The 9,423-nt window shown below is 45.3% G+C and overlaps 1 protein-coding gene across 1 annotated transcript; it reads right to left on the bottom strand.

Moving 5' to 3' along the window:
- Positions 1–8,186: 8,186 nt before the first annotated feature.
- On the bottom strand, positions 8,187–9,137 carry LOC121636103 (mitogen-activated protein kinase HOG1A-like). The gene has a single exon (XM_041979408.1). The coding sequence runs from the start codon at positions 9,135–9,137 to the stop codon at positions 8,187–8,189; it is 951 nt and encodes a 316-aa protein (XP_041835342.1).
- Positions 9,138–9,423: the final 286 nt, after the last annotated feature.

Raw genomic sequence — 9,423 nt, 5'->3', positions numbered from 1 at the left:
ACCTTTGCATCGCTTGAGGCACTAGAGGCTAACTTTGATGCTCTAGCAACGTGGTTTGCGCAGTTTGCACACACAGAAGCTCGTAATGTGATTGGGTTTGATCTGGCCATGGAAGTGTGTGGCTGTTACGATCTTGCGATTCGCAGAGTAGCACAGGGGCTCCGGGATACATTCGGAATTTGTAGATTTATAAGCGGCTTGCCAGACGTTGTGCATGCTGACGGGGTACTAGAATACTTTACATGTGATCTGAAGACATACGTGTGTGATACACTGAGAGCAGAGCTCTCCCGCATACACCCAGCACCAGAAACAGAGTTTTCCGTGGCTAAAGAGCGGGCAGTGAATTCCGTTGCGAAACTGTCACAGGCTGGCACTTCTCTCGCTGTCCCATCAGCGTATGACGTGAAGGAAGGGGTCAAGGAACAATGCCAGATACTGCTCGAGGTAACACGTACTCTTGTGGACTTTGTTACCAAGCAGGAGACTGAGCTCCAGGATGTCAGAAGCTTATGCCAGCTTAGATTTGAGAAACTAGAGGACACCAAAAAATCTGTTGTCTGTTTGTTGAGGGAACGCAATGAGGCTGGGCAAGCTGTGACAACGCTGCAGAGACAACTAGAGGAGGATAGCACTACGGCAATCGAAAAGCAGAGGGTAATGTTGGAAAACGTACAAGAAAAGCACACACGAGCAATCAGCAACCTGCAGGAACAACACAAGGCAAACACAGACCAGTTATATGAATCAATTCAGCGTGTGAAACTGAGGCATGCTGAAGCTGAAAAACAATGGAACCAGGAACGCGATGAGCTACAGATTGCACTGGATGAAAGACGAGCCATGATCCAGACCATGCAAAAGGCACAAGAGGAGCTACGTGTTCAGCTTGAGATCATGACTGTGTCTAGAAATGAAAATCAGTTTCGCATAAAGGAACTCCTGGAGAAGGAACGGTCTCAGAATGAAACGATTACCACACTTTACCAGAATCTGGACTCGGAGATTGTAAAACACAGGGAATTGGTCTTGTGTAAGAGCAACCTGTGTGCACAAGTGCACAAGTTTTTTGGTCTCAGAGCAGTGCACAACGGGGCAGGAGTATTAGATGGAATCATAGCCCAGAGAGACGCTTCGCTCAATAGGGTCAGAGACATGCTCTCAGACATGTGTGTACTTAAAGTTGTGCCTACCGACACGGGTACTTGGGAAGAGAACAAAGATAAAATGGATATCGAGGGTGGTGCGAGGAGCCCCTTCTTTTGGGAGTATGAGAAACAGATACAAGTATTTTTACAGTCTCTGCACCAGGAGTCTATGCCTATGGATGTTGTAACGTGCAGCGCTGTCCGGAAACGCAAAGCAATAAGAAAACGCTCGCAGTTTATGGACACAGAAGTTCAGGACTCGTGTGACATTAAGAAACGAGTGAACCTGGCAGCTAACAAGAGCGAGGTTGAATTTCAGACGAAACAGTGGACCACATCCCTGACAGAGTCCCTCGAGCACACAGGTGATCACACATCTGTGAGCACTTTTGAAATCGAACTCTTAGAAGATGAAAAACCGGTGCGGACACCAATCCCTTCATACGTTGCAAATACCCTGGGTGCCGGAAAAGACCTGACTATCGTCAAGCTGGGGCATGCACGGCCTATTCGTACTCTCCTGGATGTGTTGCAAGCCAGTCCGCTCGAATACGAGGCCTGTGACGAGATAGCACAAGGAGCATGTCACTGCAAACAAATGGAGCGTGTTTCGCAGAGACTCAAATGTACGCTGTTCGTATGCTGGACCCCGGAGGGATGGCACGAAATATACGGGCGTGAGCAGAGCGAATGTCTGTACACAATCGTGGTGTACAGGAGGGATGTGAACTTGAGAACGTACTACCTCCTGTCTGTACAGATTGAAGATTCGTACGTCTACAATCTGTCAAAGCTTCCTTTTCAGGCACAATACACACCGGGCACACACACCTTTGTTCACAAGTCGGATGGTACATGTCAAGGTCCAGATACACAATTTACACACGATGTGAATACCATTGAGCCCGATAGAATAGTCTTACACGATAGTGAACTGTAACATGGTGTGAATTGACAATAAAGAGATACGGTTTGAATTCTGTTGTTGTCGTCTCCTGTCCTTTCTTTTTCTGTCATTAGTTGTGGTCCAAATTACCCAAAAGGAAGATTATAGAGTCTCCTCTCCAAGACTCCAAAAAAAAAAAAAAAAAAAAAAAAATATAATAACCACACTTGTAAGTTTGATAGCAGCAGTTTATTTTCAGTTCCAAATCAAAGGACTACTACGGAACCTTCACAAGAGCCGAAAAAGAAAATACATCCAGTTAGGGACAGATAGCAGCAACGAGAGTCTCTGCAGCAACGCAGAATCCAACATGCAGGTTACGGACTCTGTGTAACAACACTGGGAAGCCGTACAATGGTGATATACAAGGCCCTTAAAATGGACACTTCAAAACAATGTCTGTTCGATACATATGGGGATAACAGGTTACATATCAAGATAACATACATACAGACAGAGAGACAGAACAAATACGCATCCGTTTTTGCTTTATTATGCCCGAAACAACTTAAAGTTTGTACACATCTTGAAATATATGCACGTTGCACAAATATGTTTTTCAAAAGCTCAAAGGCCAATGTACACTCAAGCATCTCCAGTTCCCTCTTCGCGTGGGGCTTGTGTTATCTGCAGCTCCAGGAAGGACGTAGTTATGGCCTGCACAGCCCGTTCGTAAGTTGACACAGGGTCCACCGCATTTGGGTCAATTTCTTTCTCCTGGGACTCTTTCCTCTGGGTTCTGTGATGAACCCCAATGAAGCCCAATAACTCGTGCCAACCGAGACTTGTCTCCTCATCCATGGGAGGGAAGACGAGAGCTTCATTCAGCTGGTAGAAATAGTCCTCGTTGTTACTCTTTGCACCTGGTGTGTTTTTCAAGATCACCTCCAAGACCGGCTTAGTGGACATCGGTGCTGGGAAACGAAAATGTGTGAAGAAATGAACTGACAGCAGGTGACACAGAGGCATGAGTTGGGACAACTGTCCCACAAATACAGAGGTGATATCAGGTCTCCATATGATGCTCCAGGGCACGTGGCAGCTCGCTCTGACCTGCAGACACACTATGGGATAAGACTTGTCCACGAAGAACCTTGCAGTTTCTTTGGCTTCACCGAAAACCCCCGTACTTGTGGCATTATCCCACTCAGTGATGGTTGGTTGAATCAGGACCTTGTTCACAAGTTCCTGAAATACATCAAAAGAAATTTTTACAAAGGTTGTAGAAGCACACTCTGCGCCTTTGCGGTCGCCCTGCAAGTCAGTACATTGGATGACAAAGTGCTCATTGAGCCGGCCTTGTGATTGGTGGGTAAATGTCAACATGTAGCTAGGATTTCCATTCACGGGGCCTAAAGTATGGCTCATGCAACTCCGTATGACTGGCTGTACAAAGGGAACGATAGGCTCGCAAAACCTTGGCACCAATAGAGCGTTTGCAGTGGGTACCAGGACAGAGAAATTGGAGTCAGCATGACTCAGTGCGATAAGGAAGCTCTGAAAAGCTCCTCCGCAGCATAAGGGCAGTTTGCAACTGTCCAGCTCCTCTGGTTTGATCTGAGCACGCACCCCTGAGATGTAAGGTCCCAGGTTGTCCAGGTACACAATGTCCTTCAGGGCATCGTACAGGAAGCAACACTGCCTACCGGGGCTGCAAAGGCGCCAGGAGCCGTTGGGATATCTCTCTGTGATGTGCATTTCTCGCAGGTGACTCTGGGGCAGTGGCAGGAATTTGTCAGTCACCCCGTCTGCGTCTGAGGTTTCCCTAGCGAGATAGTAGCAGCAGGGCTGGTTTTCCGTGCCCGCCCTGTAGTGGACCAAGATGCGAGGCACCATCTGAGCACCTGCGGGACTGTAAAAGTGCAACAAGACGGGTTGTTGAAAGTTCCCCCGCAGTTTGCTGCTGGTCTTTCTGTCAAGGCTGAATAGGCTCGTTGCGATCATTCTGTGCGAGCGGTCACCAGACTCTGTTATCTCTTACTTCTTCAGAGACCAATAGTTTGTAAAAGCGTTTGACAGGAGCACTTTATATATGTCTCGGTGAGCTGGGGAGTGGGATAACGGTCATTACCCAGTGGCAAATTGTAAGTGCAGGTTTTCCTACTGTGATGTCAGGGGGAAGTGGGTGATTTGTCCTTTTCTGTTTTTTTTTTTTTTTTTGTCCTTTGTGCTTCCTGCTGTAACTCTTCGAGGGCTTTGGAAGTGTTTTTTGAGACACAATCCCTTAGCCACTCATGAGCGGTAGCAAGCGGGTTTCCTTCTATAAGGACGGATTTGTGATTCTCGTCTTACCCGTGGTACTTGCACACACAGGGAGGGTTTCTGATGTGTGTTGACACAATGTCCACTGTGCACTAGCCAGTGGTACACACAGATTTCATAAATACGTTTTTTTTTTTTTTTTTCTTGTTTTTTTCTTACACATGGATTGTGCTTGTCATCCAATCAATGCCATCGTACAGGGTCTCTGCACATATATAATGAAGAGGCACAGCTCAATTGTACAAGTCTGTATGAACAACTCTAGCAGTTGTCACGTTCCATCGCTCGCACTCTACAGCTTTTATATTTCATCATGGATCCTCTGTTCAACCGTACTTTGGACAATGTTACCAATACGGATGTGACCTGTTACTCCATGTATGAATTTGGTAGAACTGTGTACGTACCAATATTCCAAGTGTTGGTTATGATAGCGGGTGTAGTTGCAAATGCATACATGATAGTCACGGTGTACTTTGAACACAATAGATGCTCCAGAGGGAAAAGAAAAGCAGTTCGGAATATGGATGTGTACTCTACACATCTGGGCCTCTGCGACATTGTCAGACTGCTGACCACACCGTTATGGGTTACACAGACAATCCTCCCTGAAGGCTGGGTGTTTGGCCTTGCAACATGCAAACTACTGAAAGGGCTGATCACGGTGAGTAACTTGGTCTTCGGTTTTTGGACACCTTGTTTTTTGACACTCTAGCCCTCAATCTTATGTTTTTTTCTCTGTACACAGTTCTGTTTCCAGTACGGGATCTTTCTTATGGCCTACATCAATGTGGATAGGTACATGAAGGTGGTACATGGTCGAGTTCCATTTGCATCCATGAAGGGCAAGACTGGCACGTACAGAAGAAGGAACGTGTCCCGATTGTGTGCTGTTATTCCTGCAGTTTCGTGCCTTGTGGATATATGCTATTACACAGTTCAGAACATTAGGGAGAATTCTGCTTTGTGTTTCAATGGCTTGGATCACTATTATCAAGTTGTTACCTTCTGGGCAAGGATAACTATTTGTTTCGTATTACCCACTGTCATTCTCCTTTACTGCAATAGCTCAATGGTGTACGCAGTGACACAGCATAAGAGACGGAGTGCGTTTGGGAAAAATATTACAAGGGCTCAGATTTTACCCTCCCTCATAATGCTGTTTTATCTGTGCTGTTGGATGCCCTGGCTGGCCAGTACCATGTATTATCGCTGGGACCACCGCGAATGTCAGGAACGGGGGTATTTTGTACTCAGTGTCTGTATGGTTATCGGGAACTTGCATTGTATCACAAGTCCTGCATTGTACATCCTCACGAAACGAAGGAAGAGCACAAAAAAATAAGGCATACAGCACAGTGTTTCCCTGGATCCCTGGTTTAATGAACTGGATTGATATGTGTTCTGCTCCTGCATTTTTGTACATTTGTATCTATATAGCAGTAAATGTGTGTGACATGTCATATGTGTACTTTTTCTATCGCTACATTGCTCTTGTACGGTCTCTCAACAAGCTTACAATAAAGTGACATACCTATATCTCACACTTTTTTTTTTTTTTATCTTTGACTTGTAATCATACTACTACAAAGCAAACATTAAAAGTTTGAATGAGACCTGTGTTTCACAATTATCGGTTGTTCAGTGTCTATGTCAGGCTCTAGAGGAAAGCCACCATCATGTACAGAGGATACATCACATTCGTTCCACTTTACCTATCTGTTATGTTGGCGGAATGCTGTATCCTACATAGGTCGACAGGCCTCACATTCGAGGGTTCTGATCCTGTGACTGTTCTGGGTGCAGTGGACAACATCGAATGCTGTGTCCGAAATAGGTCTGCGGGCCTCACAGCGCAGGGTTCTGAGCCTTTGACTTTACTGAGTGCAGTGGGCAGCACCGTTCGGTTGCCAGGGTACCTGGAGAGCTCAGACCAGCCTTTCTTTAAAAACAATCTAGCAACGTACGCGAGCGAAAACACATACGAGTTGACTAAACATTCTCTGGGATATCAGGTCAATGTGCGTTTCCTCACATGCTCAGACGAAGGCATGTACAGAGTAGGGAGCGAGACTGTTAGGCTGAGCGTGAAGAGCTCACAGTGTGGAATGCTCTACTACACAGTCAAGGTGCATGAGATCAAGAAGGTCGCATTGATTTCCCCACTACGTGATGTCGTTGGGATTTCCATGCTGTGCGGTCAACCAGGAGATAGTCAACAGTGGGGTGTAATCCAAGTGTGGAACGAAACCATGAACATGACTTCACCTATTGGAGCCTGCTGTGAGATAATGCGTGAAGGCTTGTTGTTTGTCGGAAGTGGTACCGAACAATGTCATCATTACATGTATCAGAAAAGGGGGCGACCTGATGAGCTATGTTCACGTGCACGCCACACATTGGATGAAGTTACCAATCTTCTGTTCAACGGTACATCTGACAATGTTTCCAATGCAGATTTGAACTGTTTCTCCTTGTACGAATTCGGTAGAACCATGTACACACCCATTTCCCAACTAGTAGTTATGATAATGGGTTTAGTTGCTAACACCTACATGATACGCACGCAACGCATACGCTCCAGTGAGAAAGGAAAAGCAGTTCGGGATATTGATGTGTACTTTACACATCTCGGAGTCTGCGACATAGTCCGAATGATGACCACACCACTATGGGTTACGCAGAGTCTCCTACCGCAAGGCTGGGTGTTGGGCCTTGCAACGTGTAAACTGTTGAGAGGCCTGGTGACGGTAAGTGACTTGGTATGTCATTTGCGAGACCTTCTTTCGTGACACTCTCCTAACCCTAAATATCATTTCTGTCTTTGCACAGTTCTGTTTCCATTATAGTATCTTCATCATGGTCTACGTCAATATGGAAAGATACATGAAGGTGGTACACAATCGAGTTCCACTCGCATCAATGAAGGGAACTGCCGAATCCAGAAGGAGGAAAGTGTGTCAATTGTGTGCCATTGTGCCAATGGTCGTGGCCCTCATGGATATATGCTACTACACTGTTAAGAACATTCGGGAGGACACCGCTGTGTGTATGAACAGCTTGGATCCCTATTTTCAACTCGTGAAGTTCTGGACAAGAATAAACATTTGTTTCGTGTTACCCACTGTCATTCTCATTTACTGCAATAGTGCAATGGTGTACAAAGTGACACAGCACAAGAAACGGTCTCCGTTTGGGAATAGGCTTAGAAGGGGTCAGATCCTACCCTCCCTCACAATTCTTCTTTATCTGTGCTGCTGGATGCCCTGGCTGATCAGTACTGCCTATTATCGCTGGAACAGAAAGTGTCATGAACAAGGTTATCTCGTACTCAGTGTCTGTATGGTTATCGGGAACTTGCATTGTGTCACAAATCCTGCCCTGTACATCTTTACAAAATACAAAATGTAAAGACAAAAGAGGAGGTGATGACCAATGCGTGCTGCACAGTAGTTTCTAATATGTGCCTTAGTTGGGGCAATCAACTGAATATCTTCTGTTTGCACGTGTCTGTCTTTAAAAGCAGAACAATGGGTGTAAGAGTTCATAAGAGTGTTTGTTCCAAGTCTTTCCTTTTATTCTCTTTATCGTTCTTGTACAAGTGTACAATAAAATGTATACATTTCACACCGTGTTGTCCTGTTTCTAATAACATTGATAATAATAATAATAATAAACAGTAGTAATATAAACCATGTAAGCTTACACAAACCTTGATTACACTATGTCTTTAACACATCGTACATGTTGTATCATAATCTTGATGTACAATACATGAAGGAATAAAAGATGTCAAAGCAAAAATGTGTAAGGTACGTGTACTATTCCACCTATTCTATTGCTTGCAAAGTCTGTTTTTGTACACCTAGAAGAATATGGGCTCTGACTGAATCGATCTCTTTCTCAGTCATATGTGTGGCTTCCGACCATTCCTTGTCCAGTAACAACTCGTGGGCTAACAGTCTCTCGTTCCCATTGAACGCAAGTAGGCCGAAGGTGATCCTCTTCACAAGTGCATGTTTTGTAACGTTTGGCATCACCAATGCGGGATCCCAGGGCTCTTGTGATGCGCTAGGGTGGTTTCTGGGACACAAAGTTTTAATGATAATGTCACACGTATCTAGCCAGTCAGCTCCGCATTCGCGTGCTCCAAACACCATCGTGCCTTCCACGGCATCTGCTATCATGGTCCCTAGACTCCACATGTCTATTGCGCACGTGTACTCCAGACGTTGGCCATCACCTACGATTTCAGCAAACAGTTCTGGGGCTCTGTATAGCTCCGTGCACACTTCAGGACTCATCCATTTGGAAACCTGTCTCGCCAGGCCCATATCAGACACCTTCACAGTGAGATCTTCCGTGAGCAGCACATTGCTCGGATTGATGTCCCTGTGCACTAGATTCAGTCTGTGCATGTAAGAGAGAGCGGTAGCCACCTGAACAGAAAAGCGAGCCACAAAACTCAGCGGCATCCCCCCTTCTAAACCGTAAGGGATTGCTAGAACTGGGTGATTGTATATCGCCATGTGCAATGTGTAAGGCATGAGCGGCATGAGCGTGGTAATTTTGCCATCAGTGATGAAGCAATCGAACATCTGGATCACAAACTGATGTCCACGAAGTGCTGCTAGAGATGACAGTTCCCTGACTGTTGCATCAAGTACAGGATACATGTGACATTTCAAGGCGTATTCCTTTCCGTCTTTCACAGACCTGACTTTGTACACCACTCCGTATGAGCCCATGCCTATTATGCCATCTTCCACGTAATTCTCCATACTCCCAGCTGTAGTCACAAAAGTTTCACACTTGTGTCCTTTTGATGTGGGCTGTGTTTCAGCTCAGCTCTTTACTGCTACTCTGATGGCGGCTATATATACTGTTTATGGCATTTGTTCTGTATGCATGTATGAATATGTATGTATGTATGTATGTATGTATGTATGTATGTATGTATGCATGTATGTCGATGTACCTCTGTGTTTACTTTTGCTTCTGTGATGTAGGCATAAAACAGACACAATAGAATACTGTCACCGTTTTTTATTGAACAATGAACATTAC

Source organism: Melanotaenia boesemani (genome assembly GCF_017639745.1).
Source record: "Melanotaenia boesemani isolate fMelBoe1 chromosome 2 unlocalized genomic scaffold, fMelBoe1.pri SUPER_2_unloc_8, whole genome shotgun sequence".
Classification (NCBI taxonomy): Eukaryota; Metazoa; Chordata; class Actinopteri; order Atheriniformes; family Melanotaeniidae; genus Melanotaenia; species Melanotaenia boesemani.
The sequence above is the reverse complement of the archived record's forward strand: the minus strand, read 5'-3'. Positions and strand labels throughout refer to the sequence as shown.